Here is a 17,040-nt window from a genome sequence, read left to right as displayed (position 1 = left end):
TCATAACAATTTTAAACATGTTTCATATATATCCACTTACATATGCACATTCCCCCAGTATCTTAACAAGGGGGAGTAATACTATACAAATAATTGCAACCATATACCTTATAGACTTTCCCCCTCCCTTCCTTCCACCCCCTCAGGAAAAAAACAAAAAAAAGGTGAAAGACTGCACTCAGTTTCTGCATTTCTTAGTGCCAAGTCGACCATGTATTTTTCCATTTAGTGATCTGCTTTTCGGTCTTACAATTTTTTCATAATGAGCCACTCTTAAGGTTAGATTGTACCAGAATTCCTTAGGAGGGTTTTTTTTAAATCTCAACACTTATGCGCAACACAAACTGATGCAAAATTCATCACTCTTACTACTAGGTCTTTTTGAGATCTATATAGAGAATGATGTACTGTTCCTTATTAACCACAGCACATATAAACCCACTCATCCCTATTTGAATAGTCTAAAAAATTTTAATATGCACAAAACTACACATCAGAAATAGTGAGTTGAGAAGGTGTATCATTGAGGGTGTTATTCTACCTCTCATCCCCAAGAGACATGGATATAATGTTGGCTAAATTTTTCACACTGTGTGTTTCTTTTAGACATACAGAATTGATTATACATTTCTTTTAGAAACTACAGGCGGTCCCCTACTTAAGAACACTCGACTTACATACGACCCCTAGTTACAAATGCACCTCTGGTATTTGATAATTTACTGTACTTTAGCTGTAGGCGACAATAAACAGCTATAACAGTTATTAAAGGTGTCTGCAATTAAGCTTTATTGTCATTCCTGGTTCTGATGACAACCCGACATTTTAAAAATACATTTGTCATAGAGACCAAAAAATATTTGTCTGGATCTACAATTATAAAATATTCAGTTCCAACTTACAAACAAATTCAACTTAAGAACAATTTTACAGAACCTACCTTGTATGTAACCCTGGGACTGTCTGTATACACATGGATCTGATCACACATCTATAAAACCATAAATGGACCACGGTGCGGACTAGCCCCTTTGTTTAAAATTATAACACTTTTTGTTGTTATGCCAACATTTTCCAGGGAATTCTGAATAGACTGCCGCTTATAAAGCATGGATTTCAGCAAACCTGTTTTTGGAACAGGCTATAGTAAACCTTTGTTGCCAGGTGCCCGCTGATGTGTATCAGATATGTATTATGCCTTGTGTATCAGATTATCTAAAAGTCCAAGGTAGCATTGGACGAGCCAAGGGAGATTTTAGGGCATGAAGGTAGGAGTTACCCACATGGCTCACTTTCTAAGTGACACTTTATAAACAATACATGGTTGTTATCACAGATTATGATTTATTGTATTATTAATAGAGATGAGCGAACATACTCGTCCGAGCTTGATGCTCGTTCGAGCATTAGCGTACTCGAAACTGCTCGTTGCTCGGACGAATACTTCGCCCGCTCGAGAAAATGGCAGCTCCCGCCGTTTTGCTTTTTGGCGGCCAGAAACAGAGCCAATCACAAGCCAGGAGACTCTGCACTCCACCCAGCATGACGTGGTACCCTTACACGTCGATAGCAGTGGTTGGCTGGCCAGATCAGGTGACCCTGGGATAGACTAGCCGCTGCCCGCGCTGCTCGGATCATTCTGTGTCTGGATGCCGCTAGGGAGAGAGCTGCTGCTGGTCAGGGTTAGCGTTAGTGTGCAGGTAGATTACTGTTAGGCAGGAGTGATTCTCCAAGAACCCAACAGCCCTTCTTAGGGCTACAATAACGTTATACTTTTTTTTTTTTTGTTTGCTTGTGGCTGGGCTTGCTGGCACTAGTAGTGCAGCTAGTACCATATTGTGAGGAATTTGCAGGGGGACTTGCTACCGTTGTGTTTAGCTCTTAGTGACACACATATCCACCTCAAACACCAAAGTGGGAAAATTTATTAGGGGTTTGATTTCAATTAGGCACAGTCTGCCAGTTTCTTTTTATTTTACGTTTATTTTTTCATAACTCAGCGTCATCTCATCAGTGTGCTTTCATACTTGGCTAGAAAATAGCCAAAGGAGAATCCAAACGGCTTACTTACGCCTACAATAGCGTTATATATATTTTATTTCTGGTTGATCTGCTGGTGGCTGTCCTTGCTGCAGTGCATATACTAGCCAATTGTGAGGAATTTGGAGTGAGACTTGCGACCGCTGTGTTTAGCGCTTAGTGACGCACATATCCATCGCAAAGACCGAAGTGGGAAAATTTATTAGGGGTTGGATTTCAATTAGGCACAGTCTGCCATTTCCTTTTTATTTTACGTTTATTTTTTCATAACTCAGCGTCATCTCATCAGTGTGCTTTCATACTTGGCTAGAAAATAGCCAAAGGAGAATCCAAACGGCTTACTTACGCCTACAATAGCGTTATATATATTTTATTTCCGGTTGATCTGCTGGTGGCTGTCCTTGCTGCAGTGCATATACTAGCCAATTGTGCGGAATTTGGAGTGAGACTTGCGACCGCTGTGTTTAGCGCTTAGTGACGCACATATCCATCGCACAGACCGAAGTGGGATAATTTATTAGGGGTTGGATTTCAATTAGGCACAGTCTGCCATTTCCTTTTTATTTTTTCATAACTCAGCGTCATCTCATCTGGCATAGCAGTGTGCTTTCATAGTTGGCTAGAAAATAGCCATAGCAATAGGATAGCATCGTTTGGTTTTAAAAACTAAAAAACACAAAAAAAAAAAAAAAAACACAAAAAAAAAGTAAAAAAAAAATTAAAGTTATAACTTTCATTTTCAAAATGTTTAACCCGAGGGCTAGGGGTAGAGGATGAGGGCGGGGACGTGGGGGGGCCAACTACTGCAGGGGTCAGAGGCCGTGGTCCTGGGCGGGGTGAGACACCACCTGCTGATGAGGGAGCAGGGGAACGCCGCAGAGCTACACTCCCTAGGTTCATGTCTGAAGTTACTGGGACTCTTGGTAGAGCACTGTTGAGGCCAGAACAGTGCGAACAGGTGATGTCGTGGATTGCCGACAATGCTTCGAGCAATTTGTCCACCAGTCAGTCTTCCACGTAGTCCACCCATGTCACCGAAATCGGCACTCCTCCAGCTCCTGCACCTCAGCCTCCTCCCCCCCAGTCTGCCACCTCCCAGGAAAATTTGGCATTTGAACCGCCATACTCTGAGGAACTGTTTTCTGGACCATTCCCACTGTCACAAACCACTTGTCCGGTTGCTGCTGAGCAATTTTCCGATGCCCAGGTTTTCCACCAGTCGCAGTCTGTGGGTGATGATGACCTTCTTGACGTAGTGGCAGAAGTGTGTAAAGAGGTGTCCGACGATGAGGAGACACGGTTGTCAGACAGTGGTGAAGTTGTTGTCAGGGCAGGAAGTCCGAGGGGGGAGCAGACTGAGGGATCGGAGGATGATGAGGTGACAGACCCAAGCTGGGTTGAGAGGCCGGGTGAACACAGTGCTTCTGAGACGGAGGAGAGTCCTATAGCAGAACAGGTTGGAAGAGGCAGTGGTGGGGCCAGACGGAGAGGCAGGGCCAGAGCAGGTGCATCAGCGCCAAATGTGTCACGTAGTGAAGCTCCCGTGGCGAGGGCTCCCGCGGCGAGGGCTAGATTTTCAGAAGTCTGGAGGTTCTTTAAGGAAACACCGGATGACCGACGGACTGTGGTGTGCAACCTTTGCCAAACCACGATCAGCAGGGGTTCCACCACTACTAGCTTAACTACCACCAGTATGCGCAGGCATATGAATGCTAAACACCCGAATCAGTGGCACCAAGCCCGTTCACCTCCGGCCGTGCACACCACTTCCCCTGTGTCAGCTGATAGTCAGCCCCCTGCCCAGGACCCTGGCACAAAACCCCATCGTTGCCTCTACGATCCTCCACAGCATCCACCAGCGTTCAGCTCTCCATACCCCAGACGCTGGAGCGGAAAAGAAAATATAGTGCAACCCACCCGCACGCCCAAGCCCTTAATGTCCACATCTCCAGATTGCTTAGCCTGTAGATGCTGCCCTATAGGCTAGTAGAGACCGAGGCCTTTCGCAACCTCATGGCGGCGGCCGCCCCTCGGTATTCGGTCCCCAGCCGCCACTACTTTTCCCGATGTGCCGTCCCAGCCCTGCACCAGCACGTGTCAGACAACATCATCCGTGCCCTGACCAACGCCGTTTCTGACAAGGTCCACCTGACCACAGACACGTGGACGAGTGCTGCCAGGCAGGGCCACTATATATCGCTGACGGCACATTGGGTTAACTTGGTGGAGGCTGGGACCGAGTCTGACCCTGGGGCTGGTAATATACTGCCGACACCGAGGATTGCGGGGCCTACCTTGGTCCAGGTCTCAAAGGCCTACTATGCCTCCTCCTCCTCCCACCCCTCCTCCACCTCCTCCTCCGAACTACCATCCGTGGGCATGGCGCCATCAGTCGCTAGCTCTAGGCACAGCAGCAGTGCTGTCGCTAAGCGACAGCAGGCGGTGCTCAAACTGCTGAGCCTAGGCGATAAAAGGCACACCGCCCAAGAACTATTACAGGGCATCACGGCGCAGACTGATCTGTGGCTGGCACCGCTGAACCTGAAGTCAGGCATGGTTGTGTGTGACAACGGCCGTAACCTGGTGGCGGCTCTGCAACTCGGCAGACTGACACATGTGCCATGCCTGGCCCATGTGTTAAATCTGATAGTTCAGCGTTTCCTCAAGACATACCCCAATCTGTCAGATTTGCTCACGAAGGTGCGCCGCATCTGTGCGCATTTCAGGAAGTCCAGCACAGATGCTGCCACTCTCAGGGCAGCGCAGCGCCGCCTCCAACTGCCCGCTCACCGACTGTTGTGCAACGTTCCCACGAGGTGGAATTCAACATTAACCATGTTATCCAGAGTTTACCAGCAGCGCAGAGCGATTGTAGACTGCCAGATGTCAACTTCCACCAGAACTGGTAGTCAGGGCAGTCAGCTTCCTCAAGTCTACAATGAGGAGTGGACGTGGATGTCTGATATCTGTCAGGTGCTGAGTAACTTTGAGGAGTCAACACAGATGGTGATGCCGCCATCATCAGCCTCACCATCCCGCTGCTTGGCCTGTTGAAAAACTCTCTGGTCAGCATGAAGTCGGAAGCTTTGCGCTCGTCACAAGAGACGGGGGAAGAAGATTCCCTTGTTGATAGCCAAAGCACCCTTAGGTCTGTTTCTCAGCACATATCGGAGGAGGTGGAGGAGGATGAGGAGGAAGAGGAGGAGAATGTTGGCGAGACAGAAGAGGGGACCATTGTTCAGTCCTTCACTGTTCAGCGTGTATGGGCAGAAGAAGAGGAGTTGGAGGAGTTGGAGGAGGAGGAAATGGACAGTCAGGCCAGTGAGGGGAGTGAATTCTTGCGCGTTGGGACTCTGGCGCATATGGCAGATTTCATGCTAGGCTGCCTATCCCGTGACCCTCGCGTTCAAAGAATTTATTCCAGCACCGATTACTGGGTATTCACTCTCCTGGACCCACGGTACAAGCAAAATCTTTCCACTCTCATCCCTGGAGAGGAAAGGAGTGTGAGAATGCATGAATACCAGCAGGCCCTGGTTCACAAGCTGAAACAGTATTTCCCTTCTGACAGCGCTAGCGGCAGAGTGCGTAGTTCTGCGGGACAAGTAGCGAGGGAGAGTAGGCGAGCAGGCAGCTTGTCCAGCACTGGCAAGGGTACGCTTTACAAGGCTTTTGCCAGCTTTATGTCACCCCAGCAAGACACTGTCACCTGTCCCCAGTCTCGGCAGAGTAGGGCTGATCTTTACAGAAAGATGGTGAGGGAGTACGTAGCTGACCATACCATCGTTCTAAATGATCACACAGCTCCCTACAACTACTGGGTTTCAAAGCTGAACATGTGGCACGCACTGGCGCTGTACGCCTTGGAGGTTCTTGCCTGCCCTGCCGCTAGCGCCTTGTCCGAGCAGGTTTTCAGTGCAGCTGGTGGCATCAACACCGATAAGCGTACACGCCTGTCGACTGACAGCGCTGACAGGCTGACGCTTATTAAGATGAATAAAGCCTGGATTTCTCATAATTTCCAATCTCCACCAGGTGAAGGAAGCTCAACCTGAATAATTTATGCACTCCTCCTCCTCCTCATTTTCCTCCTTCTCCTCCTCTTTGTACAGTAAAGCAGAGGAAACTGGCTATTTTTTGACAGGGCCCACTGGCTCTAGCTATAGTACTTTATGCATTTAATTTTTCTGGAGGGCCACCTACCCGGTCCTCTGTTTTAAACAATTTTTGGGAGTGCCACATACAGGCACTCAATCTATTCAATTTTTCTGGAGGGCCACCTACCTGCTCCTCTGGTTTGAAAACTTTTTTGGACTGCCACATACAGGCACTCAATCTATTTCATTTTTCTGGAGGGCCACCTACCTGCTCCTCTGGTTTGAAAACTTTTTTGGACTGCCACATACAGGCACTCAATCTATTTCATTTTTCTGGAGGGCCACCTACCTGCTCCTCTGGTTTGAAAGCTTTTTTGGACTGCCACATACAGGCACTCAATCTATTTCATTTTTCTGGAGGGCCACCTACCTGCTCCTCTGGTTTGAAAACTTTTTTGGACTGCCACATACAGGCACTATCCAAATTAAATTGTCTCCATAGCAGCCTCCACACGTTGTCTCCATTGCTACCTCCAAAAGTCGTCCATATAGCTGCCTCCATACATCGTCCCCTTATCAAACGAGGTGTGTCAGGCACAAATTTGGGTTGTTTTCATGGATTCCACATCAAAGTTGTTAACTTTGTCGCCACCCTGCTGTGTAATCCACAAAATGTACTGGCAAACTTTTATCATGTACCGATATTATTTGAGCGCTTCTTGCTCACCTCCTTTGGTTCCTCTCTGCCACCCATTGGTTTGAAGCCTGAGTCCATTTAGGGTATGTCGCCATGACACTCTCTAGCCTGCTGCCGCTGCCTCTGCATGCCGTCCCCTATAGTGTCAGGGTCAATTATTGGATGTTTTAGAAGCTATCTAGCTTCATTCTGTCACTCTGTCATGGCCATGCTGTTGCCCATAATTTTGGCATAATGGTGCGATTAAGCAGCCTCAGAGGCATCCATGCATGCTGCCCCTGCTGTTTCCTGTCCATTTCCGTGGTGTTTCCATCCTTTTCTGAGGTTCCCAGGTGTTTGGCCAAGCTTCCCTGTGCAGAGCCTTGGTCCCCTTGAAAAATGCTCGAGTCTCCCATTGACTTCATTGGGGCTCGTTATTCGAGACGAGCACTCGAGCATCGGGAAAAGTTCGTCTCGAATAACGAGTACCCGAGCATTTTAGTGCTCGCTCATCTCTAATTATTAACCATATTTCTACAATTATTTATTTTATTTCAAACAACATCAGTAAAATAAGGTGGAGAATGTTACAGCGATGCTGTTTGAGCAGTTGGCTACAGCCTGGCTTATTACTTATAAGCAGAGCTATTATATTGTAAAATGGCTACATAAAGGGAAGTGCACTTTAATTATACAGCCAGACAATGTGCATTTCAATATTCCAATGGTAGTAAGGATCATGTAATATTCATTGAAAATTCAGCACAATCATACTACACATGTGTTATTTTACTTTTTACGATCAGACTAGGCCGTCCCTGATGAGCATGAAGACATACTTGGAATATATCATTTTAAGTTGTCTTTGAATGGAAAAATGAAACTTAGTTTTTGTGTAGCAAATGCAAAACTTGGTAAGGCAGCTCACCCCTTCCTCATGTTGATGTTCAGCATAAATCCATACTGCGGGTGGTGTTCAAGTAACCACCTGAAGTCCACGGACCAACAACAGCATAAATATAAAAGGTATCCAACCCCATATTCTACACAACAAACTTAAAAGGTGTCCGGCACACTGGAACCACACAAGGATTTGGTGTAGAAACTTGCTTCTTTATTGAGTATAAAAATTCACGCTTCACAAGTGATCTGTTAGCAGCTGCACTTCGTGCATTTTTATACCACTATAGAAGCAAGTTTTTACATCAAATACTTGTATGGTTCCAGTGTGCCGGACACCTTTTAAGTTTGATGTGTAGAATATGGGGTTGGATGTGCCTCATCGGGAGATACAGCAATGTAAGTGAAGTAATATGCAATGTCAGATGCTGAGATGTAAGTCCATAGTCTGCTTTATTAAAACAAACAGGTTTCTTCATCCAAAAATGAAATGACTTGGCTTGGCTTTTAACATATTAAAATTAAACGCAAGATTTTCACAAATCAAATTTAGACGGAGATTGTATACAATTTTAATATCAGACGAAGTCATTGAAGATGACATTTTTGACATTCGCTTTCTAGAACATCTGCTTGCATGGCTTGGATGACATGTCACCTTGTGATTCTGTGTCAAATTACTGAACAAATGTATTTGTCAGAAAATGTTTGTTTTCTTGTACTTTCTGCTGACAGTTGTCACAATGTCATACATGTCATGTCTTTTACCCATAATATTAAACTGCAACGAAGCGGCCATCTGCTCTTACCTACATTACATTGAGTTGGTGTCCAGGTTTAATTTCCTTTTCATCAAAAAGCAAAGAAGGCCGCGTATGCAGTCTCAACCGCCCTCCAAAATCCAGAAACAACAAACACCAAAAACAAAAGAGCTTTGAAAAATAATAATTTATACTTTATTCAAAATAACACATATTGTACATGTAAACAACTTTCAAAAGGGATTCCTGAAAGTCGAAATATAAGGGGAACAAGATATGTCCAGGTGGAAATGGGACAAACACAGAGTACCTATGACCCCCCTACACATGCCTCAAAAAAATATGCCAAAAAGACATATCAATTATGTATTATGTCCGAAAGTAGGACTTGTTTTGGGAAAAGTAGACATATATGTAATTAGACAGTACAAACAACCGGAGGTACCGTCCGGTACTAGTGAAAAGGTCAAAAAAGCAGGCCACACTTACCCAAAGGCATTATACAAAAGGCACAGAGGCAATCAGAGGGAGGGACAACAGGAACACCCCGACGCGCGTTTCGCACTGATGCTTCGTCATTTCCGTTTCATCATTGCATTTGTTTCTTTTAAATTGTATTAACATTTCCATTACTAACCTGTAGACTGGGATTTCATGTTTTCTGAAGCTGTAAAGGACTTTTCGTTCAATCCACTCAATTGGTTTTGTTTTTAAAAACACCATAAAAATCTGAATGTGGAAAGTTATCCTTGCTCTTTCTGTAATACGCACCCCCATGACGATTCTGTTGTATCTTAGAAAAAAAAACATGTTTGTAGGGGAATTTCTACACATTGCATGGGTAACACAGGTTACATAGTCACACTGCACAATATAACAATTGGGGAATTTGAAGTAGTTTACCTTCCTTCTTCCTGTCATTGTTACTTTATACTTTTTGTCTAATGCACCACCTACCTAACAGCATCATATCCTCTACCAGGGGTGGACATGTCCAAAATACAGTAGAACTCAAGAAATTGCTTGGAACCCCTTAACACATTGGTGGGAACCTATCAGAAGCCAGTGGGGGTTGTAACAAACCAACATACTTTAAAGCATAAAGAGGATGCCAATACAGTTTACAGCTACATTAGAGCAGAGAGCAATGCACCCACTCCTTGTTTTTTTATTCAGAGCAGAGCTCCGCATTACCAGTTTCCAGGACATGAATTTGCTTGGGGCGCAAGAATAACTTAGTCAGCCCTTGTCTTTCACCAATAAGCTGCCATTAATGGGAAGTGTTCATTATAGCTCCTCCTGTTAATATTCTTGATGCTATTAATATATTTTAAGAATCACTTTAATTGTGACCCCTATAAACAATTCCAACTGTGAATATAACCTGTAGAGATGTTTATCACATGCAAAATGGCTTGCATATATGTGAGCCGTATTCTATCACAGGAGACCAAAAGAAGAGTTCATTCCATATATAACTAATGGAAGAACCATTAAAAGATCATGTGCATCATCTACAAAAAGAACAAAAATACAAGTGGAGGGAGCAAGTGATGGTAATATTAACAAACACTATACTACACTCTACATTTGCAGCAACGTTTAACAGATTTAGGAAGTCAAAAGAATTCATTGAGTTATTACGGTGCATAAAAGAAATGAGATGAAATAAGAGCTGTATGCTACACCTGTAATTACAAATCTAGCATGGCTAATTGGGAATTATAATCAGGATTCATTAGCACATGCTGTTTCTCTTAAAATTTGGCAGCTGCTTCTTCCTGATGTGACACTTTGGTGAATAAGAACTAAAAGCAAAGTCCACATCAAATAATCTGTCTAACACATGTAGCCACATATTGCCACTTATACAGTGTAGCAGGCCAGAATAAGAGTATAATCAGGGCTTAGGCCAGAGTATACTCACCCAACCCAGAATAAACTCCCATCAGTAGCACTGTGATATACACAATAATTACTTAAAGGGAACTTGTCACCAGGAGACTCATTTTTAGCACACCCCCAGTCCCCACAGAGCATAGTACATACATTGCCAAACTGTTTTTGTATAAAAAATAGGTTTTACAGAAAAAAAGATATGTTATATTGTACCTTTCATTAGCATGTGCTGTGTGACTAGGCACCCCTCAGAGTGGCTGCAAAGCAGCAGTTTCCCCCCCCCCCCTTTGGAAACACATGCCCTTTTCAAATATATGAATAACTCCCATCACTAGGGATTGGCTGTAGAGGACCAGGGGGCGTCGCTAAGCCAAGTGATGGGTGTTTTCATATATTTGAAAACGACACATGGAAAAGCTGTTTCCCAAGGGCGGGGGGGGGGGGATTGCTCCTTTACAGCCACTCCCAGGGGACAAGTGCCTAGTCACACAGCAGATGCTAATGAAAGGTACTATATAACATATCTTTTTTTCTGTAAAACCAATTTTTTATACAAAAACACTTTGGCAGAGTATGTACTATGCTCTGTGGGGACTGGAGGAGTGCTAAAAATGGGTCTCCTCGTGACAGGTACCCATTCTAGCCCACAGTATACAACCCACCCCCTCCCCCAGGCCTGAATGTACCCTTGTGGCCGGGAATAGTCTGGGCCATGCCACATTGTACCCATGGAGATTAGCTCCATACCAGGAGGTATAAAATAATCCAGGTCCTATCCATCCAGACCTTAATGTTATTGCTTCACTGGTTTTCTCACTTTAATAAGTGTACTTAGTGGTGTAAAATAGTCCAGTCAAGAATAAAGCCATTTAGGACATAATGTTACCACTTCACGGGTTTTCGCAGCTCCTGGACATGACCGTTTTGGGCGGCAGTGAACCGGTCACTCAAACTGCTCAAAACTGTCATTGACTAGCATTATGCATGGTCACGTTGTGGTGAGCACCCCGAGTCTCATTATATCATGACTGAGCCAGGATGTCACATGTTATTATGAGAGTGGGAGGAGTGCTCATCTCCACCACTTCAGAAACGTTCTCTGGTCACGTGAACAGGATATTTAAAGCATGTTTACATGAAAGCAATGTGAATTCAAAGTTAGGTTCCCACATTGCGTTGATTAAAAACACGTTTATGTAAAAGCAATGTGAACGTGATGTTTTGACTGCATTTATGTAAGCACAACTTGAACTTGAAATTAGCCTACAGTCGCATACTTTTCCATTTTGTTAACATCACATCAATTGAGTTTATGTAAATGCAATTTGCACATGTTTACACCGCATTTATGTAAACGTAAATGTCAGCATGATGTTTGCATTGATAATTGTATTTACATAGTGTTAACATTGCACTAATTTAAACAGTGCGCCCATTAAGGTGCAAGGTAAGTGTTGGAAACATAAACACATAATACCAGTTGGCACATGTTTTTATGTGCCAAGTACATCTAACAACTGGCGCAGGTCAGTTAATAAATGTGAGCCCATGTTTATACCACGTGTCCGAAAACAGTTGTCTGTCTTGTTTCTAAGGGACAATATGGTAACATTTATGACAAATTATCTTCACATGAGGACATTTTTTTAATAAAATGTAATTGAGGAGCCCATCTATATTTTCTATTAGGTCAAGTCTCTCTTCGTATCTTTCTTATGGAAAGGCAAGAGGGTTAGGCTGGCATATGACAACTTAATTAAGAAGATGGAAGATGGGGAATTTGGTCTTCCAGATACCCAGACATATTATAAAGCAATTCACTGCACTCCTGTCCTTTGCACTTTGATCGGCCTGTGAAATCTGCCTGGTGCACAGTTTATTTTTCATGGACCAACCTCGGCTGTGGGCAACAACGATTTACATTAGCAGTGTATTGGTTGGGTAACCGCATATACAAATTCCATCCACATGCTGCAATAATAAGGATGTCTCATCACAAGCTTTAAGTGTGTTAATAATTGTTCTAGTTTCTGGGAGCATAATATAACTTTTACAATACAAAGACTCAACTGAACTCCTCTATTCTGCTGCAGCAAAGTGGCTGCCTAAAATTAGGGTAAAGACCAGCCATTAATAAACCCTGTGCTCAGCCCAGCCTACTTTTTTAAAAACAGTGCCACTAGGGTGGCAAAAGAGTAAAAGAAAAATGCAATTTCCTGGGTGTGTACCAGGAGTTGTGACTTTTTCACACCATCTTTGTGAGAAAACTAATGTACAATGCATGATAAATGCCCTCCAACATCATGTGATAGTCAACTTGAGAAAGTCATGCTTGATGTTACGGGGGCTGCCTTAAGGTAGCTTTAAGGAAAAGTTTTCCTTATCCCACACTGGAAAACATATTTGTATACTACCCATAAAACAGATGATGCTCGGTTTCCAGTCCATTTTAGTTACTTTTTTAGTCTAATGTTCCTCCCAAAAAAATGCAGTAAAAAAATCATCCATGTCCTTACTGATGTGTTGGTGCTACACAATAGCCAGTTGCAGAGCAACAAATAAAGATGCTTGGGCAAGCCTTCAATTAAACATATACCTAAGGAGTTTTATGTTTATTAGAAAAGTAAAATGTGGTCTGTAGTTCAGTTTTTGATGCAACTTCATAGAAAGCATTTGTTGAAGGTTTTTTTTGTGAAAATCAGGAAATAAGGAAAACAGTATCCTTCCCAAAACCATTTTTTTGGCTATGGCTATGTATCTGGTCACTGTATTTCTCACCGCACCATGAACTGGCAATCAAACCGAAACATTAAAAAAGTTCTATTTTTTATGTTATTGCAGTACAGTCTATCCATAGAAGTCTATATTGCCCGTTTTTGCGGCAGTTTGCTCAGGAGACCAGGTCATATGGATGGCAGCCCACCATATTTTTTGTGGATACATGCAGTTTATGGTGGCAAATTGGTTTCATATTTTTTTATGGCCAGAAAATGGATGTAAATACAGTACTGCAAATTGTATATAGTCATGTGCATAAGAAAAATGCTTCAGTATTTTTTCACCTGTTTTTGACCCATAAAATCATAAGCGGATTGAACGGAAAAGCTTTTTCCTTTCTGCCTGATCACAGGTACATCTGGCTTTGGCTAAGAAAACTGTATCATAAATGCTGTGCAAAAACCTTTCCTTAAGCTCAAGTGTCAATAAAGGGGACCTGTCCACAAATAAAAAAAAACTTCATGATATCCTTCCTTAGTTACAGCTAAGTCCCTGTTTAATTTAGTGTTTTATGAATTAGTCAAGAAGGCAGTTTCTTCTTATTTTCTCTTCATAAAGGTATTGGCTCCTTGGCTAGTATGAGATAATTCACATATAAACTTCCTGGGTTAATACCCTTTTTTTTGGGGGGGGACTGGCTTCACACAAATTTTTTTTCCAGGAACCGGAACCATGGTCCCTGGAAAATAAAATTGTGTGCCCCGCCAAATAACCCATATCTAACCCCAAACCATATAATGTGTAATTTCCTGCAGCCTCTGATCTAAAGTGTCCCTTTTTCTGTATCCCCCTTTTATAGTGCCCCCTCAGCTTTCTGTAGCCCCCCTCTATAGTGATCTCTTTTATGTACCAATCATCATATGTTACTGTAGCTCCCTTTATAATGCCCCTTTTTTGCAGCCCACCTCTCTTTCCTATATATCCCCTTTAGAGTTCCCCATTTTATGCAGCCCCCTCCTGTTATTGCTCCTTTTTCTGTAGCCCCCTTTTTATACCACATATACTTGAGTACAAGCTGAGGCACCTAATTTTATCACAAAATATACGGGAAAACTTATTGACTTGAGTATATGCCTAGGAGGAGAAATGCAGCCACTACTCTTTCAGCCTCCCTTCATTAACAAAATATCTAGAGCAGGGTCCCGGCAAAAACACATAGCCCCTAATAGTAATGTCCATACCCAGCCATAATAGTAATGTCCCCAACCCCCATAGTAATGCCCTCTGCCCAGCCTGCATAGAAATGCCCTCAGCCCAACCCCCATAGTTATGTCCTCTGCCCAACACCCATAGTAATGTCCCCATTGCAGCCCCCATAGTAATGTCCCCTTTACCTGGAGCCATGGGGAGATGAGGAGCTTCAGAAGTGAGTATAGTTTTTTATCTTAAGTTCTTTGTGCCACATCCTGGTCTTGGGCTGTGGACCGATGGTTGGAGACCACTAAAATAAGTAAACCAAACAAAAACTAATAAAGACCAGATTGATTAGGAGAACAACAGCAATGAAAGAGGAATGTTATGTGATGTACTTGGTGACAGGTCCTCTTTTACCACTAACAAATAAATAGCAGAAAACTTGGAAAAGCTTCAGTATCAGCTAGTTTGTTCTTTTCATTGTTATTGAAAATTGATGTTTTCTGATTAATCGAGTGTTAAAATGTAAAAAAGTCTAATTGTTTCTTTTAATTTTTTTTTAAAGACGAATATTCTTATCTGTGCTACGGCATATGGATTTCCGGACGACATGTGATGAGGTGAGCAGTAAGTTATTTAAAACTTTAAGAAGTAATATTATTTGTTGTTGTTTTTTTAATTTTTGTGTTTTCCATGATACTATGTGTCCCTAAGTTATCAGTATTTTGACTAGTAAATCAAATGACATTTGCTATGGACTTTATATTTTTTAGCATTTACATAAATTTCAGAATAATTTTTCAATATTTTTCTTTATTTACTGAAAAACAAAAATATTATTTGATATATTATTCTATATAACAATAGAAAACAAAAAAATACATAATATACTATGCTGTGTTCGCCAGTTTCTGTAAAATGTACATTTCAACTCTTTGCCCCTTTTGCATCATGCATGGCACTTTTTTAAAAAAAAGTAGATGCAGCCAGGTGTGCATAAGGCAAGTTGAGCTTCTTGCCTCAGGCAGCACCAACTGCAGAAAGATGGGGGGCAGCATCAGGTGCACAGGTATCTGATATAAAGCAGGAACTGACACTTAAAAAAAGTGTCTCTTCAAAATCAATATCAGCATGGTAGTGAGAAATTGCATGGATAACCCACTTACGGGGTGCCACAGGGTTCATGGCAGGGCGTAGACAAATTTACTATAACTTGCGCCAGGCATAAATCTCAGTCTTTGTACAAGAGTTCTGTTTCTGAATTACTAATACTTCAGATCCTTTTAGTAATTCCAGCATGTTGCGTGCTGGGTGCGCCAATTATTAAGACTGATGCACAATGGGGCACATGTATCATAGTTTGGTCTCTCTGAGGTGAATTTTAGAGACTTTTGGCGGCTAGTTTTTTCACCATATGTATGATCCTGTCTTTTTTCTTGTGATACATGTTCAGTTTTTCCTATTCTGGCAGGTGCAAATTTTGGCTTCTTTTTGAGACTTTTGTTACAAATGTCTCAAATCCACATGGACACAAGCCACGTGAGGGGGTTATACACAGGAGTGGACACAAGTCATGGGAGGGGGTTATATAAAGGAGTGGATGCTGCTGTTAATTTGGGATTTAACAGGTTTAATTTTTAATGCATTTTGAAACTAATTACAACAGCTGTGGAGAGGTGATTTGCCTTATTTCATTACTTTTTATGAATTTACAAAGTAAATTACATAGTAAGCGCAAACTTAACACATGCATTAATGCGGTGTTTATATTGTCTTTTGTAAACACAAATGTTAACAGTAATGAAATAAGGCAAATCACCTCTCCTCAGCTGTTGTAATTAGTTTCAAAATGCATTAAAAATGCAATTAAACCGCTACGTGTGACCTTGGTTACCTTAGAGGTAACCAATAAAAAAAAAGCCAAAATTTAAGAACTTTGACGAAAGAGGTTACTGTGCAAAATGTTAAACAGTTAAAGCAAGTGAAATAAATCCAATTTACATGTTAATGTCGGATCCATTAAAAGAAAAAACTTCCTTTGCACCTGCCCTGGACCAGATGCAGATTTTGCAACTAAAAAGTTGCAAAAAAGTTGCAGAAAAGGTGAAAAGTCGCACAGAACATCTGGAAAGTTAAGATACATGTGGCACACTGCAAAAGGTGCAGACCGAGGTGCACTTGAAGAGAGCCAACAAAAGTCACCAAAAAAAGTCGCTAAAACGAGAAAAGTCGCAAAAAAGGACAATTTTCCTAGCTGAAACTATGATACATGTGCCCCAATGCCCCAGTCTTAATATACAGCCCCAAAGTGCCAACTTACGTAACAGCTTTTAATTGTGTGATTGCTTTAATTGTATCAAGTAATAGTACATTAGACTTATATAAGTAATAGAGGAATTGTCTAGCAATGTTAAATTAAGATGCACAAACCGGCTGAATGTTTCTACTTAAAATCCTGTACTGACAAAAACTAGACATGCAACAAAATAAAAATAATAGGAACTATTGCTCTGACATATGGTTAATAGTATATGTGCTCAGTTGGACCATAAAGGTAACAGAAACAAATTTCGAAGAGTCAAGGTTTCATCTCTCTCGCTAAGTCAAATGGGAGTCTGATTGAAAGTTAATGATCCTAGTACTTTCTATAAGATTGTTTTCACATGTCATACCCTAAGAACATACACCGTGATATTGAGCTAATCACCAATTAAAATTGGTAGTATCGCAAGCAGAAGATTGAACTAAATACATT

At 42.2% G+C, this 17,040-nt stretch overlaps 1 protein-coding gene across 2 annotated transcripts in view; it reads left to right on the top strand.

The window, feature by feature from the left end:
• The window catches only part of SNTG1 (syntrophin gamma 1), a 419,742-nt gene that overhangs the window by 225,071 nt on the left and 177,631 nt on the right, over nt 1–17,040 (top strand). For both annotated transcript variants that reach the window (XM_072151935.1, XM_072151933.1), the window contains one exon: nt 14,851–14,905. In XM_072151935.1, coding sequence (XP_072008036.1) covers nt 14,879–14,905 — 27 coding nt within the window. In that variant the 5' untranslated portion in view covers nt 14,851–14,878. The remainder of the gene's footprint in view (nt 1–14,850; nt 14,906–17,040) is intronic.

This window comes from Engystomops pustulosus, chromosome 5, assembly GCF_040894005.1.
Source record: "Engystomops pustulosus chromosome 5, aEngPut4.maternal, whole genome shotgun sequence".
Taxonomy (NCBI): Eukaryota; Metazoa; Chordata; class Amphibia; order Anura; family Leptodactylidae; genus Engystomops; species Engystomops pustulosus.
Note: the sequence above shows the minus strand (reverse complement) of the source record. Positions and strands in the feature narration are given on the sequence as shown.